The sequence below is a fragment of the Mustela nigripes genome, chromosome 16, assembly GCF_022355385.1.
Source record: "Mustela nigripes isolate SB6536 chromosome 16, MUSNIG.SB6536, whole genome shotgun sequence".
Taxonomy (NCBI): domain Eukaryota; kingdom Metazoa; phylum Chordata; class Mammalia; order Carnivora; family Mustelidae; genus Mustela; species Mustela nigripes.
In genome coordinates this window covers 22,825,531-22,838,150 of record NC_081572.1, presented here as the reverse complement: position 1 = coordinate 22,838,150, position 12,620 = coordinate 22,825,531, and the positions used below count along the sequence as shown (strand labels likewise).

The window sequence follows — 12,620 nt, the reverse complement described above, 5'->3', positions numbered from 1 at the left end:
ATCAAAGTAGGCACTGAAGAAAAACACTTGTCTCCAAAGTGCAATATCTGTTCATTCTTTGGGGAATGCAAGCAAGGTGCAGCAACACCCCTATCTTAAAAGGAATGCTGCAACTCCTTGCGGCCATAAGGCCTCAAGCGCACGCGCAGCTCGCGCTCTAGCGCGCTCTTGGCGCGTGACAGCCGTGCTCTCCGCCACACCCACAACGCCTCTAAGTGCGCACGCGCACAGTCCGTTCTCTGACCGCACGCGCTCCCCTACGACGCGCACGTGCGCGTTCGCGCCGCTCATACTTCAGCGGAGGGCGCGCGCCCTGGAAAATTCCATACCCGGAGAAGCTCCACCCCTATGCGCCCTCTCCTGTGCCCTCGGCTCTTAACGCTAGTCCTCCATCCCAGCGGCCTTTGCGGGAACAAAATGGCAGCCCCCATGTCGCGGGGGTTGTTTTGTTTATCCAAAGCTTTAGGATGGTGGTCTCGTCAGGTGGGTCGGGACCGGGTGATAGGATTCTAGGGGCTGGGACTAGAGCGTAGAGGGGAATACTCGTTTTGCAGTTGTCCTTGGTGGGCTTGGGCGATACAAATCACACGCAGTTACGGAAGAGTTTGAAGTAGACGGGACCCAGCTACTAAGCAAAGTTGCGGCGTGGGGAGACCCCCGTAAAGACCCCGAGAACGAGCATATTCTCGGGATGAAGTTTCTCTAGTTTGCTCTGGGTCTGTCTAGCGGGGAGGTATTAAACGGGAAAGAAGTCATGGTTTAGAAGCTGGGCTCGCTTCCTCCTGGTTCTTATGCACAAATTGAACAGTTGAAAGGAGGGAGTCTCCTATAGTCGCTGTACCTGACTGAGCAAAACTCTAGGTCAGAGAGAAGAGAGGTCTGGGCTTTAAAGATATTGTTGATCGGGGCGCCTGGGTGGCTCAGTGGGTTAAGCCGCTGCCTTCGGCTCAGGTCATGATCTCAGGGTCTTGGGATCGAGTCCCGCATCGGGCTCTCTGCTCAGCAGGGAGCCTGCTTCTTCCTCTCTCTCTGCCTGCCTCTCTGCCTACTTGTGATCTCTGTCTGTCAAATAAATAAATAAAATCTTAAAAAAAAAAGATATTGTTGATCTTTTGGGAGCTAGAATGGCAGAATGAAGTTTACAGTTGGGCTCCCAATAGAATGAGCAGGATGTAATCCAAGTAAATATAAGGGAAATGCCAACCAGAGGACTTTTCTTACCCTTTAATAATAGCATTCCTCTCTTTTCAGTGTTGGATTTATGTTTAAGTTCCCCATGGGACTGAAGGTTCTTTGAAAGCAGAAGCCTTGTTTTAATCAGCTCTGCATCCCTGGGACTTTGCATAGTTGTGTACAGTGGAACGGTCCAGAAGAAAGCCTTTAGGATGTTGAGTGGTGTTAGTAAAGGTTGCTTACCGGCTTCTAGTTAAGACACCCATAAGTGTTTCCCCCATCATATGTGGCTTTATAATTGTTCCTAAGTCATTCTTTGGATGTGCCCTTCCTATCCGCTTAAGAGTTTGTTCAAGATAGATTTCTTTCCAGGTCACCTTTATCATAACCTTTTCCTGTCTTACAGCCAGTCCTGGTGACGCAGTCCACAGTTGTAGTTCCAGTGAGAACTAAGAAACGTTTCACACCTCCTCCTTATAAACCCAAATTCAAATCTGAAAAGGAGTTTATGGAATTTGCCCGGAAAGCAGGTGTGGTCATTCCTCCAGAACGTTTGGAGCGCCCCCTACATCTGGCCTGTACAGGTGAGGTGTGGTATTTCTTTTCTTTCTTTCTTTCTTTTTTTTTTTTTAAGATTTTATTTATTTATTTGACAGATCATAAGTAGGCAGAGAGAGAGGAGGAAGCAGGCTCGTTGCTGAGCAGAGAGCCTGATGCGGGGCTCAATCCCAGGACCCTGGGATCATGACCTGAGCCACCCAGGCGCCCCAGTATACCATATTTTAAATATATTTATTTATCTTTGGCAGAGAAAAAGAGCATACACATGCATGAGTGGGAGGAGGGGCTTAAGGAAAAAGTCTCAGGCAGACTCCCCGCTGAGCTCGGAGCCCTACTTGTGGCTGGATCCTACAATCCTGAGATCATGACCTGAGCCAGATTTAAAACTCAGATGCTTAACCGACTGAGCCACCCAGGCACCCCTCATGAGGTCATCTTTGATCTTGTTTACACACCTGTTCTTAGAATTTCTCCATTTTGTACAAGAAGAACTTGAGGCTCTGAGAGAAGACTTAAGTTACCTTATTCTGCTTTCTGTAATGTAACAGAGCTCCCTTTGCATGGAAGTTTACTTTATTAGTCTACTTTATAGCCATGGTACCTCTTAATTTTATATGACCTCAAAATGACTTTTTTCTCAATCTATCAATGCCTTCTTGTATTCTTCTTTCATTACAGCTGGTATCTTTGACACCTATGTTCCTCCAGAAGGTGATGCTCGCTTGTCGTCTCTTGCAAAGGAAGGACTGGCACAGAGAAGTGAGCGATTGAAGAAGAAGGTGGCATCACAATTGTCGTAGGTGTCTGGAACAACTGGGAATCGGTATTAGGACACAAATTTCTTGTTGCTACTTTAATCCAGCGAGGCCATCTTAGGTGAATTGGGTTGGACATAACTCCTTTGATAACTTGACTGTATATTTTTCTCTGTAATAGAATTTAGTTAATGTAGAAGAATATGGGCTTTTTGATTTTTAGCCTCTCAGCCCTCATTGGTCTTTTTGTCACATCAGTTGAGGGGGGTGACTTAGAAATTTGTAGAACACTTTTTTGATCACATATTTTAAAATTTAAAGTAATAAGAAAAGCATATTTTTATGGGGAGTACCTTAGAGTTTGAACTACAGAGAGTAAAAAGCTAAAAAGGGTCAAAAAGACAGACCTGTTTTTTTTTTTTTTAAAGATTTTATTTATTTATTTGTCAGAGAGAGAGTGAGCGAGAGCGAGCATAGGCAAACAGAGTGGAAGGCAGAGTCAGAGGGAGAAGCAGGCTCCTGCGGAGCAAAGAGCCCGATGTGGGACTCGATCCCAGGACACTGGGATCATGACCTGAGCCGAAGGCAGCTGCTTAACCAACTGAGCCACCCAGGCATCCCATGACAGACCTGTTTTAAGGAGCTAACTAGGTCTTAACTAAGGAGCAGAAGCCAGAACCTTCTTAGTCTCTCTTTTAGTTGCAAGGATGGAAATATTTAGTATTTGTCACTCAAAGGTTCTTTGGGATCATTTATAGATTTTGTGCAAAAGCATATTGAGTCTTTATTAATTCTTCATGTAGCCATAATATATTTCTCTAAATACAGATCTTATCATATCATCTTTCCATTAAACCTCTTCTGTGGCTCCCTCTTACCTGGAGAATAAATCCAGACTTCAGTGGTATTCACAACTTTTTGTAAATCTGGCTCTTATCTTCTGTTCCACTGTCATCTTCTTATTACACTTTTCTCATCCTAAACTTGAGCATTTCCAAACTAATTTCCAGTTCCTTGACGGTATTGTGCTATGACTCTGTGTCTTTGTGCATTTTTCCTTTGCCTTGACAATGTTTTCTTCCTCCTCCTTTACTTGATAACTCTCATTTCTCAAGAACCAGTTGAACATCGTGTATGCTTTTAAGCCTTCCCTGACTCTTTCTGGAGCGGCCTTTACTGTAATTGTAACTGTGCACTTACACCTGCTATTTCTGATAACTGCACTGTGATGATTTCCTCTCACGTATTTCTGTTCAGGACTGTGAGCTCTTGGGTGGTCGGGTCCATGATGATGATGAACAGAGCACATGTGGTTCTATCATGGAGTTTTCATTTAAGGGAGGAAAACAGCCATTAAATACTGATTGCACACAATTAAATAATTACAGGTATAGTAAGTATGAGTGCTATGGGATCACATGACAAGGAAAGATAACTTGGTTTGGGAGTTCAGGGAAAGCTTCCCTGAGGAAATGACATTTAAAGCTGCGACCTACCTGTACCCCTGGGGCTAATAATACATTATATGTTAATAAAAAATTAAAAATTAAAAAAAAATTAAAAGCTGGGGCGCCTGGGTGGCTCAGTGGTTTAAGCCTCTGCCTTCGGCTCAGGTCGTGATCCCGGGGTGCTGGGATCGAGCCCCGCATCAGGCTCTCTGCTCAGTGGGGAGCCTGCTTCCTCCTCTCTCTCTGCCTGCCTCTCTGCCTCGTGATCTCTCTCTGTCCAATAACAAATAAAATCTAAAAAAAAAAAAAAAAAATTAAAAGCAAAATCACCTAAAAGCAAAAAAAAGAAAAAAGCTAGGATCTAAAGGATTTGTTGCAGTTAGCTAGGTGCATTCTAGGAAGACAACAGCACAGGCAAGGCTCAGAGGCGGAAAAAGTATGAATGGGGTATCAGATTTTGTCAAATGCTTTTTCTTTGTCTACTGAGATGATCATGTGATATTTTTCCTTTATTCTATTGATACATTGTATTTCATTAATGGATTTTTTTTTAAGATTTTATTTATTTATTTGACAGACAGAGATCACAAGTAAGCAGAGAGGCAGGCAGAGAGAGAGGAGGAAGCAGGCTCCCTGCTGAGCAGAGAGCCCAGTAAGGGGCTTGATCCCAGGACCCTGAGACCATGACCTGAGCGGAAAGCAGAGGCCTTAACCCACTGAGCCACCCACGTGCCCCACATTAATGGATTTTTGAATGTTAAGCCAACCTTGCATTCCTGGGATAAATTACATATGGTCCTGGTATTTCTTATCCTCCAGTATATCTACCACTTTGATTAGATCAGAATTTCCTGTTTACATTATTATAACTATGAAAATACCGTTGACAGTGGAGTCGCGCAGGACATTGTCATGGCTTTTCCTGCATAATACGTTTTTTTTCCAGGAGTTAAGTGTGGTCTTTTTTTTTCCCCCCTCATTTGCTTATGGAATATCTGGTCATATAAATTTCTTCTCAGTGCATTGAAAGCATCAAGTATTTTATTAATTTCATCTTCAAGAAGAAATCCCTCCTGGCCCTTTCTTACTTGTTTCTATCTGGACTGATTGCTCTTCAGGCCCACTGTACATTTTGTACAGTGTACATTTACTTCTCTCATCCTTTGGATAAGTCCTTTTGTCTCGCCCTGATGTTGTTTTCCCTGTTTCCTGGATTTTACATCTGTCTTTCACGGTTTATTCTGTTATTCTGGTGGAGCACATTCCTCAGTAGCTTCCTGAGAAAGGGCGCTTAGTAGACACATGAGATCATTCATGTCTAAGAAACAGTCTTTTACTCTCCCACTTGATTTATAATTTGCCCACATGTACATTTCTGAGCTAAAAAGAATTTCCTCAGTTAACAGCACTGCTCTGTTGTCTTTCTAACTTCTAATGTTTCTAGTTAGAAGCTTGCCGTCATTCTTACTCTTGAGCTTTTGCGTAAAATCTGTATTTTCTTTCTTAGTGCTTATAAGATGTTTTCTTTAATGCCAGAATTCTGAAATTTCACTATGAGAAACCTTGGTCTTTCTTTAGAATGATTGATGTAAGTGTGAATTAGAAGGTCAACTTTATAGACTTGGCACATTCAGAAAACAATTATTGAATAAGTAGAGAGACATTAATGACAGTTAACGTAAGCTGTGAGTTATGGATAGTGTGTAAAGTCTTTAGAAATGATTCTTGGTGTGCCAGCCTGGCCTAGTTGGTAGAGCATGCAACTCTTGATCTCAGGGTCGTGAGCTCAAGCCTCACGTTGGGCATGGAGCTTACTTAAAAGGCAGAAAAAGAAAGAAGTATTCTCATACTTAAGTATTCTCATACTTAATTTTACAGTGTCCGGAAGATAAGACAATATGATCCGAATTTTAAAATAAAGGACTTCCCTGAAAAAGCTAAGGATATTTTTATTGAAGCTCACCTTTGTCTGAACAAGTAAGTGAATTCTATGTTATACCTGTTATGTTTTCAGCAGCTGTTATTCTAGGCACAGATTTTTTTTCCTTTGGTTAAGAGTTCTAGAGTGATCTAGATAAGTCTCGGTGTGTGTTTGAGCCAGCCAGGCGGCCCTAGGTTCAGTTTTTAATGTTAATTTCATATCTTAGGAATTGTTTCATCATACAGGTGCCATAAATTCTGTGTCCAAATCTGAGTGTAACGTGGGCTTAGGATTTTAATTTTTTTAGTACCCCTAACTCAGCCCTTGATGGAGAGAAGCTTTATCTCTCTACTACTATTGTAGTCTTCCTTTGTTGCAGGTGCAGGACTCTATTTCCAACTTCCTGCTCTTTGAGGGTTCAAGGATTTAGGAAGAGTCTGTTCCCAGCCATCAGATCCTATTTCTAGATCCCTTTAACCATCCCATATGCTTTCATGATGTCAGGTGGTGGTCTTTCCATTCTGGTTTTAGCTCTCCTTCCTTTTAGCACCTAGGAGATTTACCTTTCATGTGAACTAGAGCATTTTAAAATGTGTATCTTTGTATATTACATTTCATCCAGCATTTCTAGATGTTTATAGTGGGAATAGTTTCATGTGCACTTAGTCCATTATGTTGCCAGAAATGGGTATCTTCCTTTTTTTCTTTCGGTGCAAGTCTATTATAAATGCTAAGTGAACTCCTAGACAAGGGAGTTTATTTCTACTGAAGATCTCTAGGCCAGGATAGTGAGGAGGAAGTGTTCACTGAGGGGTGCCAGGCCTGCTGGTTGCTGTAGTTGTCATCACCACTCAGGTTAGTCTGGTCTAGTCTAGTCTAGAGCTACAGTGGGGGAAATGACTTGCGGGAGATGACCTTTCCTGTTAGGAGTAGAGGTCAAGGGAAGCATGTGAACAGAACTAATCCCTTACCCACTCTGGGATTATTGGACAAGATTGTTTGAAGGAACAATGATTTAAACCTCCCAGGAGGTATAAACTGTGGGGAAAAGTCATGAATGTATATCTGAAAGACAGTAATTCATGCCTGACCTCAGGTTTATTTGAAACTCCTCAGCTAGGAACCTTCTAAAATCCTATAGATCCAGGAGCTGGGGTTTGCTGTCTATTTTCTTGCTATTACTGGGTAGAATCAGCATGACTTAGGTCACTCTGGTAGCAGCAAGGATTGGGGGAGGTGCAGGTGGGGTGGAAGGAAAGGACCAGAAAAGACAGCTGCTTGTCTTTTGGCTGGGTTCACAGACAGTGTAAGATGTAGGGCGCCCAGCTGATTCAGTCAGTGGAACGTGTGACTCTTAATCTCAGGGTTGTGAGTTTGAGCCCCATGTTGGGGGCAGAGATTATTTAAAAAAAAAAAAGTTGAAGGTGCATGGCCGATCCAGTTGGTATTGTTGGTGTGTCTGAGGTAAGAGGAGATGAGCTTTTTGGTTTTTTGTGATGGATTTGTGAGGGTCTCTTCCCCTTAAGGATGTGTGGTAATTTCTGAGAAATTTGTTTCTGCTCTTGAGATTCAAACATAACTTCACTCTGCATTTAGATTTCAGGGTCTTTTAACCATGTTCATCTTTGTGTGCTTGGAATTTAGCATATTACCTGACTTATTGTAGGCATGCAGAAAATGTTTACAAAAAGACTTGTCCATATTGAGGGCCATTTTTTAGCTTTCAGAAGGGGCATCATGAAGCAGGAGCCAGTGATATTTATCTTTTTCTGTTTTAGCTCAGACCATGACCGGCTTCATACCTTGGTAACTGAAAACTGTTTTCCGGTAGGTCCTCAACTTCCTTAGAACTGTGGGATTCCTGAATGGGCAGATTCTAGACATCACCTTTGGTTTAAGAAGGATCAGTTTCACAAGTACAGGAAGTTAAAGGCAAAAGCTGAAGTTCCATTGTTTTGAGGTGAATGGTACTGACTTGGCTTGGACTTTGGTAAGGGCTCTGCAGACAAGGAAGGAGGAAGTCCCACAGCAAGCAATACTGAAACCTCAGGCTGTGGGGGCTGAGGTCAGGGTGTGGGCCATATTAGACAGCCCTCTGTGCACCTGCAGGATTTAGCGAGCATTCACGAAGCTTACATAGTGTGTTAACCGGGTGCTAGGTACTATGTGGTTCAAGAATAAGAACTTTAGGGACGCCTGGGTGGCTCAGGTCATGATCTCAGGGTCGTGGGATTGAGTCTTGAATTGGGCTCCTGAGCAGGGAGCTTGCTTCTCCCTCTCCCTCTGTCTGCCACTTCCCCTGGTTGTATGTGCACATTTTCTCTCCCTCTGACAAGTAAATTAAAAAAAAAAAAAAAAAAAAAAAATCAGCATTAAAAAAAAAAGAATAAGAACTTAAGTTTCTATCCATTCAGCCTCATTTCCCTATGGTCACATATAATGATCATATATGTGATCATATAATGATTCTCGCCAGCTAGCCTTTATATCTATGTAAAATCCCATTCTTCAGTGCCAGCAGGTGAGGGGGATAAGACAACATGTATGCAGTCAACAGGTACATGTGCAATAACTAACAGGTTATGAAAGTGTAAGGGAGGGGCATCTGGCCAGCTCTGTGGGTAGAGCATGCCACTCTTGATCTCGGAGTTGTAAGTTCAAGCCCCATGTTGGCTGTAGAGATTACTAAAAATTTTTTAAAAAGAACAGAGTGTAAGGAGGAGAGGATAATGGCGTATTAGATAAGCTGGCATTTTGGAGTGTGGTTTTCACTGATTTGAAGAAGGTTTCTTAAGAAAGTAGGTGGGTCTTGAGTTGTTAATTTGGGTGAATAGGATCTTTTTTTCTTTTTTCTTTTTTTTTAAGATTTAATTTATTTATTTGACAGAGATCACAAGTAGGCAGAGAGGCAGGCAGAGAGAGAGAGAGGGGAGGAAGCAGGCTCCCTGCCAAGCAGAGAGATCATGACCTGAGCCAAAGGCAGAGGCTTTAACCCACTGAGCCGCCAGGTGCCCCTGAATAGGATCATTTTGAGGTGGGCTTCCCTAAAGGAAAGGAAAACCCCAGCTGACCTGTTCTCCTCTGCCCTCAGGACATGGTCTGGGACATCACATACAAGACCGTCCGCTGGAGCTTCGTAGAATCCTTAGAGCCACCACAGGTGGTTCAGGTCCGCTGTTCAAATTTGCTGAACCAAGGCAACATATATGGCCAGATCACTGTCCGTCTGCACACCCGGCAGGTAGAGGCACCAGTCTGCTTTCCTCTAGTTTTTCTTCACTCTCAGGTTGGGTACCTGTCTCTAGTGTCTTGGGGACGGCTTCCCAAGACTGGGCTCTAAGGAATGGTTCACTGTGGTCTTCCTTGCTTGGTCAGCGTGCCCAGCTTACTGATAGATGTTAGCTCTGCTAAGACAGGTGTGAGGATACTCTCTCCCACCCATCCTGATCCTCCCTCCCCCACCTCCCCACTCCTAGTCAAAAACCCTCCAGGAGTAGAGTGTCTATAGTTGATCACTTAATTATTCTAGATTTAGAATTCTGAAATACTTTCTCCTACCCATTAGAAGTTTTTGTTATGGTTGTTTTCAGATGGGTTGTGTGGCATTAAAAAAATTAAAAACAAAGAAATATAAAAACAAAACAAGAAACCAACTCTGAGTACTCACAGGTCAGATTTGCTTTCATCCTTGCAGACTCTGGCCATCTATGACCGGTTTGGCCGCCTGATGTATGGACAGGAAGATGTGCCCAGGGATGTCCTGGAGTATGTTGTGTTTGAAAAACACCTGGTAAATCCCTATGGGAGCTGGAGAATGCACGGCAAGATCGTTCCCCCGTGGGCACCCCCTAAGCAGCCCATCCTTAAGGTAAGGGTGATTTCAGAGAGCAGGGGCAGCACTTATGCCATCTTAAGCCACCCCTGTTGGGTTCCACCTAGTGGAGAGAAGGGGTGATGCAGCACCAGGAAGGGGAGTGCTCCATGGAGGAGGTGATGGTGAATCTCTTCAGGGTAAGTCATGGGCTTGGATGGTAGGTAACTCAGCTTTCTGCTCTTTCAGACTGTGATGATCCCTGGGCCCCAGCTGAAACCCTGGGAAGACTATGAAGAGCCACAGGGAGAGGCTCCTCAGCTTCAGCTGTCCTGATTGGAAAAATGACTCTGGGTTGAAACATGGGTAATGAGTTGGCTGGATGCTGTGGAGTCTGGGAGCTATGAAGTCCATCATCTCTCCATCATGCTGTAGAAAGATCTACTTTGTCCTTTCTTGTCCTTCTTGGGTGTTTCCAGCCATCTCGGCAGCCATGGCTGATGGCTGGGCCCAGGTGGGTGGCTGGCTGATGCATACACAGCCACGAGCCCACTTCTTATTCCTTTTAAAATGGTATATCTAGCTTCTGAGTTTCCGTGGGAAGTATGTTTTGGATACCTTTTTTTTTCAGCGGCAGAGACCATCAGGAAGCAAACTGGCAGAATTTTCTTTTTAATTACAATGCAGAGATTAGAGTTTGAAGTAAAACACTGTCAGGGTGTTGGACAAACTGTGGTGAGTTGTGTACCTGTCTGTGGGCTTAGACTAGAAGTAGACCAGAGGGCAGAAATGGAAGGTGGACTAAACTGTGAGTGATATGGCTTCTAAGAAATCCAGACGTGGGGGGCGCCTGGGTGGCTCATTGGGTTAAAGCCTCTGCCTTCGGCTCAGGTCATGATCTCAGGATCCTGCGTCGGGCTCTCTGCTCAAGTGGGGAGCCTGCTTTCTCCTATCTCTCTGCCTGCCTCTCTGCTTACTTGTGATCTCTGTCTGTCAAATAAATAAATAAATAAATTTTTAAGAAATCCAGACGTGGGAAAAATAATTAGTGTTCATTGAAGGGTCAAGGTCTTTTCTCAGCTACTGACTAGATATACATCTAATCAGCATTTGTATTTCAGAGAAGATTGTGAATCGAGAGAAATTATTTATCCTTCAGCCTTTGAACTGTGTTCCTAATTATCAGCTGCATCCTGGTATGGTTCCAGGAAGCGTGGGAGGAGGCAGGGGCCACGGAGGAGGTGATACATCTGGGAAATCCATCTCTAAGACTTTGTTCCCTGATTTCTAGAACCTTTTAGAGATGGTGACTGTTCTTTCTAGCCCCTGCTGGTAAGGCAAATATACTAGAATACGAGCCTGTTTTGAGCGAAGCAGCCTGGCCCCATCTTGTTCCTGAGTTCTAGCTGGGCTATCAGGAGGAGGGTGTGGGACTTCACCTGTTCGCATGTTCTGGCTGGTCTGAGGTATGACAAGGGAAATCACTTTGTACCAGCAGCAAGCTTGGCTGGTACTGTTACTTTGATCAATCCAGTGTGGACTCCCCTTAAAAAATAGGACCTTAATGATCATACTTCCTATTTTCCCTACAATTTTCTTTTAATGAGTCTGTCACTTAGGGTCAGGATTAATCTGTTCTGACTTTATCCTGAGAGCAGAGTCCAAAGAAACTAGAATCAGGTCAAGAATAACCTAACTCCAGGCGCCTGGGTGGCTCAGATGGTTAAGCGTCTGCCTTTGGCTCAGGTCATGATCCTTGAGCCGTGGGATTGAGTCCCACATCAGGCTCCCTGCTCAGTAGGGAGTCTGCTTCTCCCTCTTCCTGTCATGCTCCCCCTGCTTGAGCTCTCTTACTCTCTCTGTCAAATAAATAAATTCTTTAAAAAAATAAATAAATAAAATAACAATTCGGGCTGCCTGGGCAGCTCGGTCAGTTGAGCATCCAACTCTTGATTTCAGCTTGGGTCGTTATCTTTGGGTCCTGGCATCAAGCCCCAAGTTGGGTTCCACACTCAAGTGGGGAGTCTGCTTGGGATTCTATCTCTCCCTCCTCCTCTGCTTCTCTCTCAAATAAGTTCATTAAAAAAAAAAACAAAAAAAAACCTAACTCCTCAGTCTCTCTGAAACTACCGCGTCAGCAAGGCAGCCAACAGACCAGTCCTCACTGGGGAAAACTGATGTTTTTACAACAGCTGCTGAATGCAGATGCTGGGAACGAAATGTGTATGCCTAGGGGAGAGGCAGCGCTGGTGGGTTAATCCAAAGCAGCCAGTCTTGATCATACTACTTAAGTCTCAACCCGTTTGGCTTAAAATGTACATCAGTTTGTAGCATTTCCACTGAAGTGAGGTTTGGCCACATCCTATTTGCCTGAGCCCTGGATTAAGGCAAAATGAGAAGGCAAGTGTTATCAGCAGGATCCACAGCTGGGCACTGTGGAGTGAGGGGAAGTAATCCAGGGAGGGGAGGAGAGCAGAGAAAGGAAAAGAGCGCACTTACTGGGCACATGACCGACGGATTTCTCTGACTAGGTAAAAACAGTGCTTCAAATGAGCTGTTTCCTCCCACTCCTCCAGATGGGTCTCAGGGGTCTCCAGATAATCCGGAATAGCTGCTGAGCACTAGCTGCCATGGGCAGCCAGAGGATAAGTGCCGTTTCCATTTTCCCTTGGGATCAGATCCAGCCGAGTGAATGGCCCAGATGTAAAGGATTGGCTCGAAGGCCTGGGCTGAGTCCATCTGCGGTGCCAGCCATGGAGCTGGGAACTGGGCTGACAATTAGCCAGACCGCCCCGAAGCCCCGAAGGCCGGAAGGCTGCAGTGTAGTTCCCTCGGGCTAACCCTACCTGTCTACTGTGCCTGTTTAAAAACGTTGGAAAAAGAAAATCACCATAATGGGGACGCCTGGGTGGCTCAGTTGGTTGGACGACTGCCTTCGGCTCAGGTCATGA

At 44.3% G+C, this 12,620-nt stretch overlaps 1 protein-coding gene across 1 annotated transcript; it reads left to right on the top strand.

Annotated features, from left to right (window-relative positions):
- Nucleotides 1–374: 374 nt before the first annotated feature.
- On the top strand, nt 375–10,698 carry MRPL45 (mitochondrial ribosomal protein L45). Its single transcript, XM_059379203.1, has 8 exons — nt 375–483; nt 1,580–1,757; nt 2,413–2,530; nt 5,816–5,914; nt 7,637–7,685; nt 8,950–9,099; nt 9,553–9,726; nt 9,919–10,698. Exons 1-8 carry the CDS (start codon nt 418–420, stop codon nt 10,003–10,005), a joined length of 921 nt encoding a protein of 306 aa, XP_059235186.1. The 5' UTR covers nt 375–417; the 3' UTR covers nt 10,006–10,698.
- Nucleotides 10,699–12,620: the final 1,922 nt, after the last annotated feature.

Excerpts from the sequence above, each read along its gene's own strand:
- MRPL45 (XM_059379203.1), top strand. The coding sequence starts at position 418 with ATGGCAGCCCCCATGTCGCGGGGGTTGTTTTGTTTATCCAAAGCTTTA. Across the intron at positions 2,531-5,815 it reads AAGGTGGCATCACAATTGTC|TGTCCGGAAGATAAGACAAT; the intron begins GTAGGTGTCTGG and ends TTAATTTTACAG. Across the intron at positions 5,915-7,636 it reads GCTCACCTTTGTCTGAACAA|CTCAGACCATGACCGGCTTC; the intron begins GTAAGTGAATTC and ends TTTCTGTTTTAG.